This window comes from Cololabis saira, chromosome 20, assembly GCF_033807715.1.
Source record: "Cololabis saira isolate AMF1-May2022 chromosome 20, fColSai1.1, whole genome shotgun sequence".
NCBI lineage: Eukaryota > Metazoa > Chordata > Actinopteri > Beloniformes > Belonidae > Cololabis > Cololabis saira.
The window spans coordinates 10318952-10340744 of NC_084606.1; the positions used below are offsets into that span (position 1 = coordinate 10318952).

The following is a 21793-nucleotide window of genomic DNA, read 5'->3' on the forward strand; positions in this document are numbered from 1 at the left end:
AAATCTAGTGTTTTCTTTTTTGGCTTAATTTTTGTTCAATAAATACTTGTACGATTAAAAAAGTTAGATATTTTTGATTTCTGACATTTAATTTGCTTAATACTCAGAGACCCACTATGAGCAATTTGCTTTTACACACACAAAAATTGTCTAAATATTTCCACATTAAATAATTTCATTTCCTGTTCAATACTCAATGAATTTACTCAGGAAATCAGAATTGTTTTGGCAATAAATGAACCATTATCACATGCTGCACTACTGTTATTTTGAAGTTTATAGTTAAAAACAATAAAAAAAGAACCAACCTTAAATTGTTGCTGTTTGGTTTGTGTCTCTCGGGGGATATTTGCAGCAGACCTCCAGATCTACTGTACTAACTGCTCATTTTTGCAGCTCTGCCCCATAGATCTACTGCTGTATTTTTAATTCAAATATCATTCATTTGCATTGAGAACACCATGGCAAGAACAAATTGACTGGAAAAACCATTTATGAAAATGAACTGTTAGAGGTTAAACGCTGATCATAACCACAAGCACACCCAGTTGTTGTGAGGACACCAGGCACTCTTTTATTGTGTTATTTTTGCCTTTTGAGTTATCTTTAAATAAAAAATGTTGTGAATAGTAATATAAATCATACCTTGCAAAGTAAATTCAATTTGTATTATTTATTTAATACAATAACAAAAAAAAAGAAAAAAAATTACAGTAATTGATATACTTTCATATGTGGGGCAGAAATAGATTTCCTCCCTTCATTCTCCCCTTCAGACATTCAGGTTCTAGCCCTGGTATACTGTAGACCAAGAGTAGACCAATCGGTGCGTCCGAAATGCCATACTAGAAAGTATATAATAAAAAGTATACTTAAATTCGGCACACTTTTGAGTAAATATCAGTAGTGTGCATTAATTCGGACGTACTATTAAGAGCGCACATGGCACTTCCTGCCGTAGGGAGGGGAGGGGAGTTGTTACCATGGTAACCTATCACAGCAGCGGTAGCAGCGCTCTGCTCCGCGGAGAACAAGAACAAGATGACATTGTAGCAGGGCGAGTGCTACGGGGCCCGACCGACAGGATAGAGAGGAGACGGAGTTTCAGTGCACAACCCTTTTTATTCTCCAAGACACCAACACACGTGCTTCAGCTCCAGCAGCAGCCTCTCCACCAGCTACTTCACAGCGGACTCTTCTTTATAAGGCTGGCAGGGTGGAGAGGTTGATGGGCCACACCTGTGTCCCGTCAGCCTGAGTGGCTGCACCTCCTCCACTCTGCCACAGACATTATATAATATTATTAAATATGAATATTATAATATTAATATTATATAATAATATTATTATACTTAATATTATACTTATGACATATACGTATCACTTAGCAACCAAACGCCGCTGTATTGCATTGTGGGATGTCCATCAATCCACACTAAAAAAAATCTCCAGAATGAGTATGGATAGCGCATACTATAGTACGTTCTAATGTTTCGGACGCACTAAAAAATCTTGCATACTCATTTTGCATACTCATTAGGGTGGAAGTATGCAATTCGGACGCAGCCACTGTTTTAGATGTTGCCTTGCATAAATACACCTGATTCTAATTAAAGGTCATCATCAGCATGTCATCGATGTCTGTTAAATTATAGTCAAAGGGTCCTAGAATATAGTGCTGCAGCACAGGACTCTGAATGTAAGCTATGACTTACCTCTCTAAGATGATGGAGGAAAGAGCCAGCAGCCTGAAATCCCACTTGCTGAGTATTGTCCTAATCTGGGAGGCATGGGAAGTCGGTGGGTCAGGTTGTCTGTGTGTTTTATTCCCCTATCCCAGTGGTCTTCAGGTGTGTTAAGTAGCGAGTTACATTTACTCCGTTACATTTACTTGAGTACGTTTTGGGAAATTTTGTACTTTTAGGAGTAGTTTTGAATCATTATACTTTTCACTTTTACTTGAGTAGATTTATGAAGGAGAAACTGTTACTCTTTACATTACTCTACATTAGGCCACGTTGAGTTCGTTACTTTTCTTTTATCCCTTTTATCCACGTACGCGTCAATCTCATGACATCACTGGTGATTCTTTGGGAAAAATGTTTGTTTTTGCATGTTTTGTCACATTTACACAGACTCAAACACACACAGAGTTTCTATGAGTTCATGGGCTTGTTCTAGTTCTGCCTGGTTAAAAAAGAAAAGTACAAAGGCTTGAAATTTTGTGCTACTTGTGCTTAATTTATTTTTTATTCTGTTATTTTATTTATTTTATTATTTATTAAAGTACTTGAATTTACTTAAAGCTTATTTTAATTCAAGCTATTTTTTATTCATTTTAATTTATTTTATTATTTTATTGTCTGTTTGAATGGTTGTGTTAAAAAAATAAATCAGACGTTACTCAACAGTTACTCAGTACTTGAGTAGTTTTTTCAAGTACTTGTTTACTTTTACTCAAGTAATTATTTGGATGACTACTTTTTACTTCTACTTGAGTCATATTATTCTGAAGTAACAGTACTTTTACTTGAGTACAATTTTTGACTCCTACCCACCTCTGGTTTCTACACACCTGATTCTAATTAGTGTTCGTCATCAGCTTGTCTTCAAGGTCTGTATAACTCTGTTAATGACATGACATGTCTGTCAGGGTGCTTTAAAGCAGGGAAACATCTAAACCCTGCAGGACACCGGCTCACGAGAACTGGAATCCAGGATCCCTGCCCTCACTAACCCATGGTTGCAGAGAGAGATGTGCCTTCTGTCAGTCTCAAACTCTACTCTACTGACTTTCTACTTGAATTTTTTTTTAAATACATATAAAGATTGAGTCTGAGAGAATTCTTCACTGATAACATGGTTTAATTTTTGCAACAGCTCGATAATAAGCATTCCTGTTTGAGTTTTTCCTTTGTGAACACAAACAGCAGAGGTAACACCAGCCTGCTGGGCATGCATAACCAGAAAGTCCATATCATCATCTCACAATTAAAACTTTGTTCTAAAACGTTCAGCGTAGCCCTAATCAGCTCCCATACGAACCTAAACACTAGCATCCCAAGTATGACAGCGATGGTGTAAAAGTCCCTCTGCTTTGACTGCTCATCCCTCTCCCTGCCCCCACCCTGTTCCCCCCAGTCTGGACGAATCACAATACAGAGAACTGAAACACTGCAGAAGGAGACGGTTATAAGTGATAAAATCAAGATAAAAAAATTCAAAACAATGAGGTATTCGCCACCGTCCTGCAGCAAACCCAATAATAAAAAGCTAAGCAGCCAGACGCAGCCGGTGCAGACGTTCCTGATTCTGATCCCTCGTTCTCTTCTCAGGCGGAGGTAGGTGACGGGATGAATGACGGCCAGGTAGCGCTCCACACACGTCACGATGTGAAAGAGAATCTCTCCAAAATAGGTAAATGCAAGAAGAAAAATCCCCACAATTAACATGGTGGACTGATCCAAAAAGATGGCAAAAAAGTTGAGAAAACATCCAACGACACCAATTATCTCCATGGCGACCAGGTGGTAGGTGAAGCTGTCGGAGTGACTTATCACCGCGGAGAAGGGGGAGCTACTTTGCCGCCACCGCTGGAAACCATGGTGGAGGATGAAGATGCAGAGAGGGAGGAGGATGACGATGTTGGTGACGTTGAACGTGCTGAAGATGATTAAATTAGACCTGTAGATGAAGCAGTCCAGGCCAAAAAAGATGTTAATGGAAGAATTCGGTGAAAAAAAGGTGTCATTTGAGGAGGATGAGAAGCTGATCAACATATCTGGAAGAGAAAAAGGATGGTCATTACCTTGGGGTTGTCCTGGATCACAAACTTAAATGGGACACTGCCTGTGCACTAAGGCTCAACAAAGAAAGAAAGAAACTTTTAATGTTACTGTTAATCAGAGGTGGGTAGTAACGAGTTACATTTACTCCGTTACATTTACTCGAGTACGTTTTTGGAAATTTTGTACTTTTAGGAGTAGTTTTGAATCACTATACTTTTTATTTTTACTTGAGTAGATTTGGGAAAAAGAAACTGTTACTCTTACTCCGCTACATTAGGCTGCATTGAGCTCATTACTTTTCTTTTATCCCTTTTATTCGCGTACGCATCAATCTCATGACATCACTGGTGATTCTTTGGGAAAAATGTTTGTTTTTGCATGTTTTGTCACATATACACAGATTCAAACACACACAGAGTTTCTATGAGTTCATGGGCTTGTTCTAGTTCTGCCTGGTTAAAAAAGAAAAGTACAAAGGCTTGAAATTTTGTGCTACTTGTGCTTAATTTATTTTTTTATTCTGTTATTTTATTTATTTTATTATTTATTAAAGTTGTTAATATATTATTTTTATTTTAATTCAAGCTATTTTTTATTAATTTAAATTAATTTTATTATTTTATTGATTTAATTTGCCTGAAGATGATTATTTTGTACTTTTGTCTGTTTGAATGGTTGTGTTAAAAAAATAAATCATCGTTACTCAACAGTTTCTCAGTACTTGAGTAGTTTTTTCACCAAGTACTTTTTTACTTTTACTCAAGTCATTATTTGGATGACTACTTTTTACGGGAAAATGTTTGTTTTTGCATGTTTTTTCACAAATAAACAGACTCAAACACACACACAGACAAACGCTTCATAACCGGTCACTACAACCGGAAGTGCTCCAAACCTGCAGGGGGCGCTCTCGGTGTAACAGCTCAATGGAAAGACACACGGGATGTAGAGAGACCGAACAGCTGACTGAACCACAGTGTTTACATCCATTACGAAACGTTTCTTTATTATATTTTACAACAGACGATACAATGTACAGCATTGTACAGTGATATAAACATTGTATATAAATATAGTCAAATAAAAATCACATTACCGTTCCCGCTGTATGTTTAAACCATGGATGTAAACACCGTGATTCAGTCAGCTGTTCGGTCTCGGCCGAGAGCGCCCCCTGCAGGTTTGGAAAACTTCCGGTTGTACTGACCGGTTATGAAGCGTTTTTCTTTTGAAGATGGTTTCTTGTTTTATATCGTTTTGTGCTTTGCATCGTTTCTCTATTTGTAGCGCGTTTGATGATGCTGCATTTGTCTTTGTTTTTTGCAGCACGTTTTTTCATTTGCACCACGTTCCTCTTTTTGTACCTCGTTTTGAGTTTGTGAATTTGAATCGTTTCTGTATTTGAAGCTGTTTTCCTTAACTGAGACGCATTAGGCCATTGCAGTGTGTTTGGCCCTTGTCGGCCAACATATGAAACACTGATCTAAAACATGCAGGACAGGAGTGAATGAGGACCGGAAGTGAGGAACGCTTTGCTAAGCAAAGGCAGTAAGTAAGAACCTTCCAGCTCTCGGTTGGCCTCAATAATCACCCGGAAAAAGAGCTGGAGGAGCAGCCAGGGAGAGGGAGAGAGGTCTGGCCTTGGATAAGTGCCAGTTAATGAATAGCTGCATAGATAAAAGGATGGATACTACTGCTTTACATAAAGTTAACTGACAAATTCCCCACTGGCACATTCACCCACATACAGTTGCCATGATTGTGAAATCTAGCTGTTGTGACCAAAACCATCTTTCAGCCAGGTTGTCAATATGTTAGTGATTAAACTGGATGTTTTAACATGAAGATCTACACAAATTAACTTGCTTTTAGACCCAGCGTCCAGCAGTCAGTCCAAGCATTGTCTTTTTTTTTCTTTCTCAATGTTGAAATTAGATTTTTGCCGCTTTTTCTTTTTCAACGAGCACAATTCTGTGAGATGTTCAAGTTATCTCATGCTCATCGTCTCTGGACTCCAACGGAGGAGGCAAAACTTGGAAGCACTCCTGTTGGAAGTCTCTCTGAGATGTAAGGATGGAGCAAAGTCACCGTAAGACCGGACCCGAGGAGTTCCACGTCCTGTGGGGCTAAAGATCCTCCCCCATTCAACCCGACTAAATCCATCTTTGAAATGATTTTTTACAATTAAAATTTAAATAGAGCACCAACATTTTATTTTATTTATTAATTTCTTTGTCTGCATATATATTAATGGTTAATACCATGTTGGTAAACCTAAAACATATATATGAGCACCAACATTTTTAAGTGAAAATCCAGTTACTTTTTTTGTATTTTTGTTGTATCAAAATATGTATCAAAATATACAAAAAATATTTACATACAAGATTTAGATTAAGGGTAAATATACAAACAGCATGAATTAGTTTCTTTATGAGATTTCACTTAAAGTATTATGATTTTATGCTTTTAAATTATTCTAAAAATAAAATAAAAAAGCAAAACTGACCTCATCAGTGTTTGTTTCTGACTTTTCCTCCTGTCTCTGTCCAGTTACGTGCTTCAGTTGAGGTGTTCTGGTGAGGATGTATTACACTTTTCTGAAGCTCTTGAAGTTCAATTCAAATTTGGCTAATTTGCTTTGCAAAACCACCATCGCAATGTCAAACTGATAACTGAGAAACAACGTACTTCCAACAACCACACTGACTTGAGTTCCAGTCATCAGTTTGACCCAAGCGCAGGGGTGAAAGTAGGATAAAGTTATTGTAGGAACTAATGGACCCTCCACAACGGACCCAACTTTGGACAAAAATTCATTTTTACAATTTTTTCTGCCTCCTCCTGCCTCATGTCTCTCATCCTCAGCTGTTTTAAATGAGAAGAAAAATAAAATTATAACTAAGCATGCTAAAACTAGTCTTGTTCACCTAGTTCAGAGTAAGCCTGTAAAACTGTAAAAAGGCTATTCTCAAATAGACATTTAATGTTCTAGATGAGAGCTGCACAGATCTAGCTAATATAACCTACATAAATTAAAAGGTTTGTGCTAAATCCTGAGTATTTACACTGCTTTATGTGTTGGCCATCAATATGCATTGTTCCCATCTAAATGAATAAAAAAATATATTTTCTTAATAATTTCCAGTGTAATGTTATGTGTGTGTTCTGAGACAGTTTAACATTTTTAGGCTTAACATTATTTAGTTAGTTGGCCCTTAATTCTGTCGATAGCTTATCCAATCTTTTTGGTTCCTCCCTCTTTTCTTCATCTCTAACTTCGGAGTCGGACTCCCTTTTTTACGGAAGAGTATTAGAGCCATGCAGGAGAAAAAATATTTGAGAGATTTTTTTTTATTTTGCAGTTCAAGAAAAAAGTCGAAATGTCGAGATTAATGTTGAAATACAATTTCAAGAATAAAGTCAAAATTTCGCCTTTTTTTCTCAACATTTCAACTTTTTTCTCGAAATTGTACTTCAACATTAATCTCGACATACAAACTTTTTTCTTGACATTTCAACTTTTTCTCAAAGTGCATAATGAAAAAAAAATCTTCCTCCTCTAAAATATTATTTTTATTTTTCTCCTGCCTGGCCCTAATACTCTGCCATACTTTTTCTCTTAAATAGGATGCTCAAGCACCTGCTCCCTTTGGTCAGATGCCCAAAGTGACCTTCTGTCAAAGAGCTTTTTTTTTTCTTCAAAGGCCTTTAAAAAAAAAAAAGAAATCAATTTTCAAGTGTGGACCTATCATGCCATTCATTCACCAATATCATCTAAAGATTAATAATAATTCAGCTAAATAAAATGATATGATAAACATCCCCCTCCCTGACATGCACCTGGAAGGCCCTCATCACCTGCCCTGCCCCGCACTTTGCAGCTCTGCAGGAGATTGACACTTATTTTCCCTTCCCGGTATGGTTTGCAGCAGTAGCATTATGTGTACATTACTTGTGTGTGTTGTTGTTGTTGTAAGGCACTTGACCAATGTCACTTAGTCAAGTGTCTTACTACAACAACAACAATTCTTTGCAACTGCGCGACATGTATATTATTAGTAATTAGTCGCCATTAGCCGCCAGCTGACAGAGAGAGGGATAGAAATGCAGCGACTCATCTCTCTGGGTCTTTTTGCCCACCCTTTTAGAGATCATGTGATTTTATTTAAAGTAATTTAAATTATTACGTGCGTGCGTGGGCACATGTTTTATGTGCATCAGATTTTTATTTTATTTATCAGGATATTTAATTGTGCAGACATGCCTGTAAGGAGGTGGAGAGAGAGGGGAGTGAGGTGCTAAAGGCAGTGGATCCATCACCAGCTGGATAACAAAGAGCACAGCAGGAAGCACATGTACCAGTTATTTATGTTGTATGGATGATATGTATGTTATGATTCAGATCTGTAATGTTTTTCTGTCATTACTTTAGTTTTGATTAGTGGGTATCCAGACTTATTATAGTTTTGTATTTTTCCATTAGTTTCAGTATTAGTTTTAGTTTGTTATTATAATACGTGGTTCGTGGGTAAGGTTTAAGAAGTACACAGCAGGTAACAACAAAAAATTCATAAATTATTAAAGGTATGTTATTGTACAAAAACACAATAATGAATATTATTACATAAACAATATTATGTTAACAGACTAGAGTAGACTACTGAATTTATTCTTATATGGAGAACATATTGACGAGGTACTGTTTATTTAAGTTGAGTGATTTTAATTATAGTTCTAGTTTTTCTAGTACTTTGTTGTTGCACTTAATTGTTGTTGTTCCACTTCAAATTGTTGTTGCACATTGCTGTTGCAGTTTATTTAAAACCAAAAATAAAGTAAATAACATGTTTACAGTAAATGGTTTATAAATTATCTATTTGATTATTTGTTTCTTTTAGTAGGCATACACTGTAGATGACACTCAGTATCACATTTAGTACTATATCAATTTAAATATTAAGTGTAAATCAATCCCAGGCCGCTCTTGTAGCTGAATTTGCTCCCATTTCAGATTAAAACCATAGATGGGTAAAAACCTGCCAGGCTGACAATAGGATGATGGAAACAACACTGCTGCAACTGTGCAGCTCTTTCACCTTCTCTGTGTGGCCAGTAGGGGCAGTTGCTGACTTTGCAAAATATCAATTGAAAGATTTTTCTGCAAGTTTGTTCAAACCTGCTATGACCTGAGGGGGAAACTCATGTTTGAGATGACGACAGCAAGAACAAATATTAAAAAGAGATTGTAGCAATGCGCGTGCTACCGGGGCCGACCGAAGGATGGAGAGACACAGAGTTTCGTGTAGAACCCTTCTTTATTTAAGTTAAACCGCCACACACGTGCAGAAGCACCTTCACCCAGCTTCTCCGACCCTTGCTGCTGGGCAGCCGTGCCTTATGAAGGCTGGCAGAGTGGAGAGGCTGATTGGGCACAGGTGGGCCCTAATCAGCCTGAGTGGCTGCAGCTCCTCCACCCTGCCACACACCCCCAACGCCAACCTCGAGCCGGGGTCCGTCCGGCCGAGCCTACTCCCCCCCCCTCCCCCTGCCCCCTCGGAGCGGGAGAGGAACCCTCCGGGCTTCCTGGTCGGGTGGTCGCCCCCGGCGTCGGCCTGAGCCGCAGAACGGTCGGGGTGGTCGCCCCCGGCGTCGGCCCGCCCGCCGTGGAGGATGCGCTCGGGACCGGGCCCATGGTGGCCTCGGGCCACCCGGTGCGCGCACGACTGCCTCCTTCACCTCCGCGACGCAGCCCTGCGCGGGCTGCTGGTCCGCCTCCAGGACCGCCTCTTCCCCCACACTCTGCTCTGGCCGCAGGTCCGGCCCCGTCTCCGTGGGACCCACCGTCGCTGGCGGCTGCGCCTCCGAAGCCGCCTTCCCCGCCAACTCCGCCTCCGCCTCCGTCCCGGCAGCCGTCGCCTGGCGGCCTGCAGCCACTGCCTCACGGCCGGTCGGCTGCAGCGCCACCAGCGCTGCCGCGGCGAACCTCAGACGGGGTGCAGGGATGGGTCGCTCCGCGGGTCCCGCCGCCTCGGGAGCCGTCGCTTGGCGGCCCGCAGCTTCTGCCTCCCGGCCTCTCAGCTGCGGCGCCGCCAGCTCCTCCCGCGTTGCTGCGGCGGCCCTCAGACGGGGTGCAGGGGTGGGTCGCCCCGCGGCCACCAGGGCTTCTATGGCGGCCAGCTGCCGCTCGCCCTGGTCCCGGAAGGCGGCCGCCATGCCCGCCATGGCCCGGGCGAGCGTGTCCAGGGCCCGCTCCATGCCTCTCTCCTCCATCCTTCGCGCCCCACGTTGGGCGCCAGTGTAGCGAGGCGAGTGCTACCGGGGCCGACCGAAGGATGGAGAGACACAGAGTTTCGTGTAGAACCCTTCTTTATTTAAGTTAAACCGCCACACCCGTGCAGAAGCACCTTCACCCAGCTTCTCCGACCCTTGCTGCTGGGCAGCCGTGCCTTATGAAGGCTGGCAGAGTGGAGAGGCTGATTGGGCACAGGTGGGCCCTAATCAGCCTGAGTGGCTGCAGCTCCTCCACCCTGCCACAGAGATGTACATCAATTAAGGCAAGAGAAATATGGAATAGTTGTGACAACGACCTAAAAATGTGCAGTTCTATCTACAAGTTCAAGAAAATGTTTAAAGAAAATATTGTAAATAAAAATAAAACACTATAACTATAAAGTATATTATCAAAAACATTCTAGAATGTGAAACGTCAATTTTATTTTTTGTCTTCTTTATGCATTGTTTGTTTTTCACGGATTAATGCTAATGTTTCAGATTTAAGCTGATCACAAGAGAAAAGGGGTAGGCACTATAAACTACGGCTTCAGCCTACACCTTTTTGGCAAAAGCAATGTTTATTTTACTTTTTTCATTTTGTTTTGTAAAATAACTTGTACAAGGCTTAAGACCGAAATAAAGACTATTCTATTCTATTCTATTCATCTGTTGTCTGCTTCCATGGTCTTAATCACTGTGGATTACAACTACAACAAAAAGTTCTTACATCTAGTTTTACAAGTGTATTTGTAATGACAGGGAAGAACATGAAATAGGTTTATAGTGGGTGTGTGAATGATCAATAATCAGTATTATTGGCAGTAAATAGAGGGCCCCCATGCCCAATTACACACAATTATCTGTACTTTTTACTCCTTACATTTTAAAAACAGCCGTGTTACTCTATTTCATTTCGGCCTTTAAAAAAAAAAACTATCCAGTTAAATTGCTCCGTCCGGATAGAGTTAATTTGGTTGTGGTTGTTTCAGATGTTCTTGTCCAGTTTTGTTCTTACATCCGTTCCCTCAGATTCCTGCAACTAAACTTGGATGTAATTCCAATAAAGGTTAGGATAAATGATAACATGCCTCTGAAGTTTGACTTTTTGCACCATTACAATACTTATAGGCAACTAGTCATCATATCTTCTGCTCTCTGAAACACATGTTAATGCTCAATAGTACACAAATATGGTTCTTTAATATATTTGCATTTGCTAAGATGCATTCATTTCCAATGGCTTTTTTGCCCCTTACATTACTTTTACTTTTATACTTTAAGTAGTTTTGAAACTAGTACTTTTATACTTTTACTTGAGTAAAAAACTTGAGTTGATACTTCAACTTCTACAGGAGTATTTTTAAACTCTAGTATATATACTTCTACCTGAGTAATGAATGTGAATACTTTTGACACCTCTTATTGGCAGTAATAGAGGGCCCCCAATCCCCAGCCGTCCCTCGCTGACGCGGCTTGGTCGCGGTTACTGCAGCGGGGGGCTCTTATTGTGAAAGAGCTGAACAGGAAGCGCTTGTTTTGACGCTGCAGGAACTGAAGGTCCGGGAAGTGTCGGGGCAGCAGATCAACGTCCACAGATCAGAGGGTCACAGACTGGGTCAGACTGGGACACAGCAGCAGGAGCAGTGGACGGAGCTCAGGTGAGAACAGAAACCTTTACCTTTAACTCAGCCGGCTCCTTCACAATCACTATCAGGTTTATTTGGCCAAGTCAGGTCAAACAAGACAGGGGATTTGACTCTGTTATTTTCGCCCACTGTACAGTAAATAGACAAGTGACAGCTCTTATTATATACGCTACATTTTTAAAAAAAGTGAAAGCTGCAGCAGTATGAGGTGGACATGGTTATTGAAAGGTTTATTGTTTATTTATTTGTTTATTGCTGGCTTTATCTCGAACAACAACAAATCACCATCAAATTGAGTAGATTTGTTTATATTTATGTTCAGAAATGGGCAGCTAATTTGTGTGTATGTATGCATGTGTATATATATATATATATATATATAATATGTGTGTGTGTGTGTGTGTTAATATGTGTGTAAGTAGGTATATACATAGATATAGAACTGATGCAGTTAATAGAGACAGTATAGTGTAAATAAGTATATTTATATAAATATTTATATGGGCATGTGTGTACAAATATATAGAAATATTCAACTATGTGTATGTATGTATAGGTATGTGTGTGAGTATATTTACACTGTATAATAATAATAATACAAATAATAATAATAATACTGTTATTTAGCAATGTGAGTACAGTGTGTGTGTATTTATACATTTGGGTTAAATAATTACTGAATGGGGGTAAGATTAAATAAGTTTACACTTCTTCCTACTTCCTACCTTGCACATTTAAGTTAAGATATCAAGTGTTAAACTATGAAATTCTTTGTTTTGTTGTTTTGTTTTCTTATCTTCTCTTGAATTGTTGTTTTTTACATGTACAAAATAAATCAAATCTAATTAAAAGCGTCAAAATATCAAAAAAGCAAAACAATTTAACACTCTCATCCAGAAATGAAGAACAACAGCAAAATAATTAGACAGGGTCAATTTTCACAAAATCAGAACCCCGAAGGCATTTTGCGAATATTTATAACTGACAACATTTCTAGGGGTATTAAGGGGTGCTGAATCCAAATCTGCTGTATATGAAGCTCAAAAATGTCCCAAAATGCCTCAAAATTGAGATCCAACATGGCCGCCACCACAAGGCTGAAATCTATTTTTCAGTATATCTTTTTGACTAAACAAGGTAAAAACATGAATTAAATGTACTTTTGTAAGTTTTCCAACATGGGTAATTCGATGCCATATTCAGATTTGAGATGTAATGTGAAAAAACTGCTTAGATATTGCAAAAATAGTTGTTTTTAACTATGAATAATTACTCAGTTATTATTATTATTATTATTATTATTATTATTAGGCTACTTTTACTTACTTTGTATTTTGTTATGAGGTCAAATGTACAAACAAATGTACAAAAAGTTACAAACTTGAATTAAATGTTCACAGGTTTTCACACATGGGGAATTTAACATCCTGTCCTGATTTAGATCAAGTGTCAATAATCAGCTTGAAAATCACACAAGTATACAGAAAAAGGTGGTCATTAGTGATAAAGAAGTTGTCAATCAAATAAGATCCAAAAGCAGGAAGATCCATAGGTCATGGTTTTATTCATTGAACTGTCAGTCATAGCTTCTCAGACAACAGCAATGCTGAGACTGACAACAGACGATGAAGACGATGAGTACACACACACAGAGTGCACAAAGAGTAGAATGGAAAGAGATGATGTGGATGAAAGCAGGATATGTCTATCATTAAAAGAGCACGGTGTGTTTCAAGATGGTGGGGACAGACTCATGAACATAATCAACAAGGACGTGGTCACACCCCCGATTCAAGAATCTCTGCTTGGTGCAGAACACCTTGGACATGCACAAATGTGAACCTCCAGATAGTGACCGGCACTTGGATCTGAAGTCACCCATTCGAAAGAACAAAGCCAAAACATTTGCCTCTTTGTATGAGGTTGTGCAACTTTCCAAGAACAAGCAAAACATCATCAAAGTGAATAGGCAGATTCTACAAAGGCTCATCACATCTTACAGAGCAGGTCGCAAGGTAGACCTGGAAAATATTCTCCAGCATGAACTCATGCCCATCCCGCCATCTCTGGGCGCAACTAACGGCAGTCTACGTTCCACCAACAAATCTGTTTTAGCAAATATACTGACAAAACATATCCAAACCCCTGCAGATGTGCCCCTTCAGGAACCCAGCTGCTTGCTTATTGATGGCCAAGCACTTGTAATGGCACTTGGGAAGCCGCCTGACACTACAACATTCGGCAACTATGCCAACAAGTTTGCTGACACAGTGTTGAAGATGGGAGAGAAGTACCAGAGGGTTGATGTAGTCTTGGACAGGTACCATGATATATCCATCAAAACAGACACAAGAAAGAAACGTAAACAGCGCCATCGACCAGTACGCAGAGAAATCGTGAATGACTCTGTTCCACTTCCAGCAGATTGGTCGAGCTTCATGGCACTGGAAGAGAACAAAGCAGATCTTGCTCGACTACTCTCAAACCATCTGATAGAACACAGCCCAGAACATGAGCCTGTGGTTGTAATCAGGTGGGTTTGCTGAAGCGACCACTGTCAAGTCATCAGATCCACAACTTTAAATCTCCTCTCTGCGTGCTGACCATGAGGATGCTGATACAGGACTGATTTTGCACTGCATCCAGGCTCATATGGACACAATAGCCGTGTCAGCGCGTGACACAGACGTACTTCTTCTACTTTTAGCACATCATGACAGAATCAGATGTACCCATCTCTACATGAAAGCCGGGACATCAAAGGATCCAAAGTATTTTCCAGTACATGACATTCGCAAGTTAATATCTGATGATCGAGTGGACACACTCCTTGCCTTCCATGCCATCACTGGCTGTGATGGTGTGTCTCAGTTCAGCGGTCACGGAAAGAAAACAGCCTGGCAGGTGTTCGAGCAACATCACACCGATCTTACTGGCCTTGGGAAGGGCCCTCTCACAGAAGATATTGTGAATTCAACAGGGAAATTCATCTGTAAGATGTATGGTGTGCCCGAGGTTGATACATGCAACCAAGCAAGAGTGAAGTTGTTTTGCAAAGGTCGTCCACAAGAGACTCTGCCTCCAACCTCAGATGCAGTGAAGTTTCATATCATGCGTTCACACTATCAAGCGACAATCTGGAACCAAGCTCACCTGCCACATCCTGATCTTCCTCCAATGGATGAAATGGGATGGATGCATAAGGAAGGTCAGTTAGTGGCACAGCTAATGTCTCTGCCACCTATGACTAAAGCCTGTTCACTTCTGGGTGTACCAAGGGACGCCTCAGCCAACGCTGCAGCTGCAGGTATGTATGTTTGCTGATGTTGATCATTGTGAACAAAATTGTACAAATATGATAGACTGGTAGAGAATATCAGCCTGCCAGACTGCACACTGCTGACTGTTTGTAATTAACAGATTGTTGAACCCATAACCTGATAGTTGTGAACCTATAACTGAGGGAAAAAGGTAACAAAGGAACAAAATAATTGTAAGGATAACTGTAACATGTATTCCAATGTACCTGTACCGGTTGTAATCTTTGTATTCTATTCTATTCTATTCTATTCTATTCAGAAAGAGTCACATGGAATGTAGACGCATGCAACTGCAGGAAACTTGACAACACTTGCCAGAACACTGAAAAGGACTGTGAATAAGCTGTCATTGTAACTTCTACTGGGATATAGTTCAATGAATAATACCATGACCTATGGATCTTCCTGCTTTTGGATCTTATTTGATTGACAATTTCTTTATCGCTAATGACGATAATGACCAGCAATTCCCCATGTGTGAAAACCTGTGAACATTTAATTCAAGTTTGTAACTTTTTGTACATTTGTTTGTACATTTGACCTAAAAAAAAAATACAAAGTAAGTAAAAGTAGCCTAATAATAATAATAATAATAATAACTGAGTAATTATTCATAGTTAAAAACAACTATTTTTGCAATATCTAAGCAGTTTTTTCACATTACATCTCAAATCTGAATATGGCATCGAATTGCCCATGTGGGAAAACTTACAAAAGTACATTTAATTCATGTTTTTACCTTGTTTAGTCAAAAAGATAAACTGAAAAATAGATTTCAGCCTTGTGGTGGCGGCCATGTTGGATCTCAATTTTGAGGCATTTTGGGACATTTTTGAGCTTCATATACAGCAGATTTGGATTCAGCACCCCTTAATACCCCTAGAAATGTTGTATATTATAAATATTCACAAAATGCCTTCAGCACTTTAAATAAGCACATTTTCAGAAATTCTGCCTAGACTAAATGTGTTTGAGAGGGAACAGGAGGAAGCAGAACGCTTATTTAGTCCTGTCCCTTCCTCACAATATCATATCATACTGTATATGCCATGGAAAATATAAAAGTTAAAATGAAATTAAATAAGAAAAGAAAAGAAATAAAAAACAAAATAATAACAAAAATAAATAAATACAAAACAAACAATTCATAAACAAAGATCAAGGCATAATTAAACTAGCCTCCTACAACATGACCAGCCATGAATGCAGGGAGTTACATTCCGTCCGGCCGAGCCTACCCCCCCCCCCCCCCGCGGAGCGGGAGAGGAAGCCGTCCGCGCCCCCAGGCTTTCCTGGTTCAGACGGCCGCCGAGCCCCGTCGGGAGGTCGCCCTCGGCGACGGGCCGACCAGCGGGAACGGTCGGGCGGCCGTCCTCGGCGGCGGGCCGACCGCCGAGAAAGCCGCTCTCGGTACCGGGCCCATGGTGGCCTCGCGTCAGACGGTGCGTCCAGGACCCGCGCTGGCCGCTGGTCCGCCTCCAGGACCGGCTCCTCCACGGCGCAGCCCTGGTCTGGAGCTGGTGTGTCCAGGACCGCCTCCTCCGTCACGCAGCCCTGCTCTGGCCGCGTCTCCGCGGGTCCCGCCGTCGCTAGCGCCGCCGCCTCCTCCGCAGCCACCACCGTCTCAGTAGCCGTCGCCTGGCGACCAGCAGCCTCTGCCTCCCGGCCTGTGGGCTGCTGCGCCGCCAGCGCTGCCGCGGCGAACCTCAGGCGTGGTGCAGGGGTGGGCCGCTCCGTGGGTCCCGCCACCTCGGGAGCCGTCGCTTGGCGGCCCGCAGCTTCTGCTTCCCGGCCTCTCAGCTGCGGCTCCGCCAGCTCCTCCCGCGCTGCTGCGGCGAACCTTGAGCGCGGCGCAGGGGTGGGTCGCTCCGTGGCCACCAGCGCTTCTAGTGCCGCAAGCTGCCGCTCCCCCTGGCTCTGAAGCACGGCTGCCAGGTCCGCCATGGCATTGGCGAGCGCCTCCAGGGCCCGCTCCGTGCCTCCCTTCTCCACCCCGTCGGGCCCCACGTTGGGTGCCAGTGTAGCACGGTGAGTGCCACGGGGCCCGACCAACAGGATGGAGAGACACGGAGCTTTGTGAAGAACCCTTTTTATTAACTCAAATCACCCAGTGCACAAGCACCTCACGCCAGCAGCACCTCAGCAGCAGCTTCTCCATCTGACTGACCCCAGCTGCAGTCTCCCAGTCCTCCTTATCAAGGCTGCCAGGGTGGAGAGGCTGATGGGACACACCTGTGTCCCGTTAGCCTGAGTGGCTGCAGCTCCTCCACTCTGCCACAGTGCTTTTATTAGTTTTATTGCTTTTATGTTAAATAGAGCTTATTATTATTATTACCACCTGTGTGCCATCTGTGCCAAGTCAGGAAAGCGGCCTTGATTGGTCCTCCAATATGCAAGAGGGTTATCACTCCTGGGGATGGTTTCTGACGGATACCCATCTAACTGTTGAGCGGTTGCGCTTGTCGTCTGCCCGGCATCTGGGTTATTTTCTTGGAGGATCTCGTTAAACATATCAGACAGTGAGGGTTCTACACCGCATCGGTAGTACGGGCCCTTTCCTCTGCGCTGTGCGTCCCGTGACCGTCTCCATCACCAAGTGGTTTTCCCAAATCCAACTCAGCCTGGATCATTTCTCGTGTCCTCTGCTTTTTCCCCACATCCAAGTAGTGAGCTGACATGCTGCTGTTCGCCGTTTTATTGCGTCATCTAAACATGCCATTATTAATTGTTTGTTTTTTTCTCCACTTATTCCACCGAACATTTTTGCTATTTTCGGCCAAACAATTTTGGTTACCGAACATTCGGTGCATCACTAGTTTTGGCGTACAGAGCTCTGTAGCGCCGTCCAGAGGGCCGGAGTTCAAACAGACTGTGTCCTGGGTGTGAGGAGTCTGCAGAGATGCTACTTGCCCGTTTCCTGGTCCTGGACCGGTACAGGTCCTAGATAGATGGGAGGTTAGTCTTAAAACCGGCTCTACACCTGGAGACCGTTATGACCCAGACCCAACACAGATCTGACCTGGCACCTTCACGAGCGTCTGAGTTCCGTCTCAGACTCGGCCTGACCTTAGTCTTGAGCTGCGATCTTTAGCGACAAACTTTGTTTAAACTTTAGTGATAAACTGCTTGTTCGCTGGTGGAGCCGCTGACAACCAGAACCCGGTTCTGACAGATATTTGCAGACCCCCAGTCTGGTCTGTGTCAGGTACCACGGTGGTTTTGCCCCAGCGTCACTTGACAGTTGTGTGAAACCCCCTGAAGAGTGCAGTTTACAGCCCCCTGCTTCCTCTGTTGTCAGTATTGATCCCTGCAGCCGGAGACAGACATGGAGGACGGGGTGATCGATCTCCCCAGCGGTCCCCTGGACGTCTACAGGACCAGAGCCTCCTTCAGCTGGAAGGACATGCTGCTCTTCATCGATGGGGAGGACATCGCTGCGTTCAAGGTGACCTCAACTTCTTTGCTCATTTAATCAGTTAGACTAAGCTGCTTTAGTGGAAACTGGTGTAAAGTTATGCAACCAAGGTCAAAGGTCAGTCTGTGTTTACTTTCTTGTTGCCTGTACAATCACAACTAAATATACACACATAAACAGAAACAGCACATATTTCACTTTAATGTAATATTCAAACAAACAACAGAGAAATACTTCTTTATTTCATGGGGATACTTTTTTCAAGAGAGAGCCAATCACAGCTTGAATGCATGAATATGAACGCCAGTCCCAGATGAGTCTTTCTGGAGGCATCTTTTGTTACAGGACCCAGACTTTGTGATTCACAAAACTGAAAATGTGTTTGTCGGCTCCTGCGACCCAGTACTGACCGCTTCCCAGGTCTTCTGGTAGAAAACAAGAGCCACGCACGTGACATCATCATCTAGATAAATTTACTATACACCGTTTCATGAGTTTCCTTAGTGTGAACGTCTCTTATTCCAGGATTTGAGTCACCTCAACTCAAACCCAAGTAACATGTTCCTTAATGACAAAAATACAATAAATGAGAAATAAAACTCTGACACGTCCGAGGTTCATGTTGCCCGTCCTGCACTCTTCAAATCTTCTCTGTCTAAACAAAAAGACTGTCTTTCCATAAGGTGGAGCTCTTTCATAATTTATAGCCAATGATTCAGTAAGTGGGTCAGTCTGTAGCCAATCACTGGTTTTTTGTCATTATCTAACCAGGCATCCGTCGTTTCCTGTGATTCATTGCGAGAGATCACCGAGATGAACCGTCGTATGTGCTTGGTGGAACCGGCCTCCCAGGGATATGTTGCATAGTTCTCCATATGTTTTCAGTGGTTGTAACTTCAGGCAGCTCCAAAAGACGTGGCCATGGCCAGTCATCTGGATTATTTGTATATAGCACAACATCCTCTGCATACGTCGCTATATTGTGTTCCATGTTATTGACCAGAATTCTCAGAAAGTGTGGAGAGGGTTGGTAGGACTGGGCACCAATGAAGTGTAGGTCTTTCTAACGTTACGCGGTCTTCTGCCGTGGAAGCAGAATATAAGGTCCTAAAACTGTTAATTGACTTTCTGCTGAGTCCAAACCATTCTAAGACCAACAGTTGGAGGTTCTAGGGTTGGAGGTAGATTGGAGGTTCTCCATTTGCAGGTTCTCCAATTGTAGGTAGGTTGGAAGTTCTCCAGTTGGAGGTAGATTGGGGGTTCTACAGTTAGAGGTAGGTTGGAGGTTCTCCAGTACCTCCAATTGGACGTAGGTTGGAGGTTCTCCAGTTGGAGGTAGATTGGAGGTTCTCCAGTTGGAGGTTCTCCAATTGTAGGTAGGTTGGAAGTTCTCCAGTTGGAGGTAGATTGGGGGTTCTACAGTTAGAGGTAGGTTGGAGGTTCTCCAGTACCTCCAATTGGACGTAGGTTGGAGGTTCTCCATTTGGAGGTTCTCCAATTGTAGGTAGGTTGGAAGTTCTCCAGTTGGAGGTAGATTGGGGGTTCTACAGTTAGAGGTAGGTTGGAGGTTCTCCAGTACCTCCAATTGGACGTAGGTTGGAGGTTCTCCAGTTGGAGGTAGATTGGAGGTTCTCCATTTGGAGGTTCTCCAATTGTAGGTAGGTTGGAAGTTCTCCAGTTGGAGGTAGATTGGGGGTTCTACAGTTAAAGGTAGGTTGGAGGTTCTCCAGTACCTCCAATTGGACGTAGGTTGGAGGTTCTCCAGTTGGAGGTTCTCCAGTTGGAGGTAGATTGGAGGTAGATTGGGGGTTCTACGGTTGGAATTACGTTGGAGGTTCTCTAGTTGGAGGTAGATTGGGGGTTCTACAGTTGGAAGTATGTCAGAGGTTCTCTAGTTGGAGGTTGTCCAGTTGGAGGTAGATTGGAGGTTCTCCAATTGTAGGTAGGTTGGGGGTTTTCCAGTTGGAGGTAGATTGGAGGTTCCACAGTTCGAGGTAGGTCCAGGAAATTTAGAAAAGCTTTGGTATTTTTTATTTTCTTGCTAATAATTGTAAGGACCTACCTTGTAATGTCTTTTTTTTCTAAATCCTCTTTGCTTTCTAATTTATTTAATTTTAGTCATCATTTGTAGGTTCTGAATCTGGCCAAGTTGTTTTTTCCATTTCTCTTCTTTTCTTATACTTTCTTAACTGCTGGATTGAGCGATATAAGCGCACCTCTGATAACCGCTGTGATGGTATCCCAGAGTATAACCGATTACTTCTCTGTTGTCATTAAAGTCCAGAGAGGTTTTGATTTCAGGTTTTACTTGTTGTATATCTGTTTTATTATGACCCCAACTTGCGTTCAGCCTCAAAGTCGTTTCCCTGGTCCCCCGCTGAGATGTAACCCTAAATATTTTGGTGAGATATATGTACATCCAGTTCCACATCTGTCCTTTTTAAACATAAAAATATTATTTTCTTGAGTACACAACGTGGGGGCAGAGTAGAAGGTGTAGTATTTGTCTGATGGGTGTTGCACATATCGAGTCGTATCTTCAGCTCTGAAGTAGTTTAGTCTGAGACGTGAGTTTCTTATTAGATGTGTACATTTAGCTATTTATTACGATATAAAAATCCCTGCACAGATGAATAGACCTTGTGGCACCAGTCGCTTCCAGAACCTTCTACATAATATGTTGATCACTTTGTGGAGGCAGAAACACACGTACCTGAGTGGTTAGGTTGTTTTCTAGGTGTACCTGTACTGAGGTATACATACCTTCAATGGCCTTGAGCCCTCCAACTAATTCAAAGATAACAGAACCGTGTAAAAGTGTCAGTAGTAGACCGAGTTGTTTGAGATCCACTCCACGAAGCCAGTCTGAAGTTAGGAGGTCCAGTAACCGTGATTCTGTCCACATGTGCAGAATACACATAACTGTATATACTGTGATGATATCAGAAAACAATAGCAGTGATAATGACTTCCAACCTTTGGGTCCTGCACCGCCCTGTCGTCACTGCCGGGCCGTTCACGTGCTGGTGCAGAATCAGCCTTCATCACGTAGGCAAAGGGCAAAGTCTGTTCCTCCTCTTGAGCTAAACGGTCAACGTCCGCTCGGTCAGGTTTGTCGTGTTGTGTATATGTCAGCAAGTCAGGAGTAGGCCTGTGTTGAAAAAATCGATTTTCCGATTCTAAGTCGATTCTCATATTAATTCCTAAAAATAAATTTGTATGTCTAAAGATTGATTTAAAAAAAAAAAAAAATTTTCATCATTAGATTACAACTTTTGATATTTTTGTGTTTATGACCAAAAAAGGATGTTTTGTTGGACACGATGTTTTTGCCTTTAAATATGTTTA

General features: G+C 42.0%; 1 protein-coding gene across 1 annotated transcript in view; it reads left to right on the forward strand.

Annotated features, from left to right (window-relative positions):
- Positions 1-11611: 11611 nt before the first annotated feature.
- The window catches only part of LOC133419974 (peroxisomal acyl-coenzyme A oxidase 3-like), a 39884-nt gene continuing 29702 nt past the window's right edge, over positions 11612-21793 (forward strand). The window contains exons 1-2 of the mRNA XM_061709496.1: positions 11612-11722; positions 18329-18475. Of these exons, the coding sequence (XP_061565480.1) occupies positions 18356-18475 (120 nt within the window). The 5' untranslated portion in view covers positions 11612-11722; positions 18329-18355. The remainder of the gene's footprint in view (positions 11723-18328; positions 18476-21793) is intronic.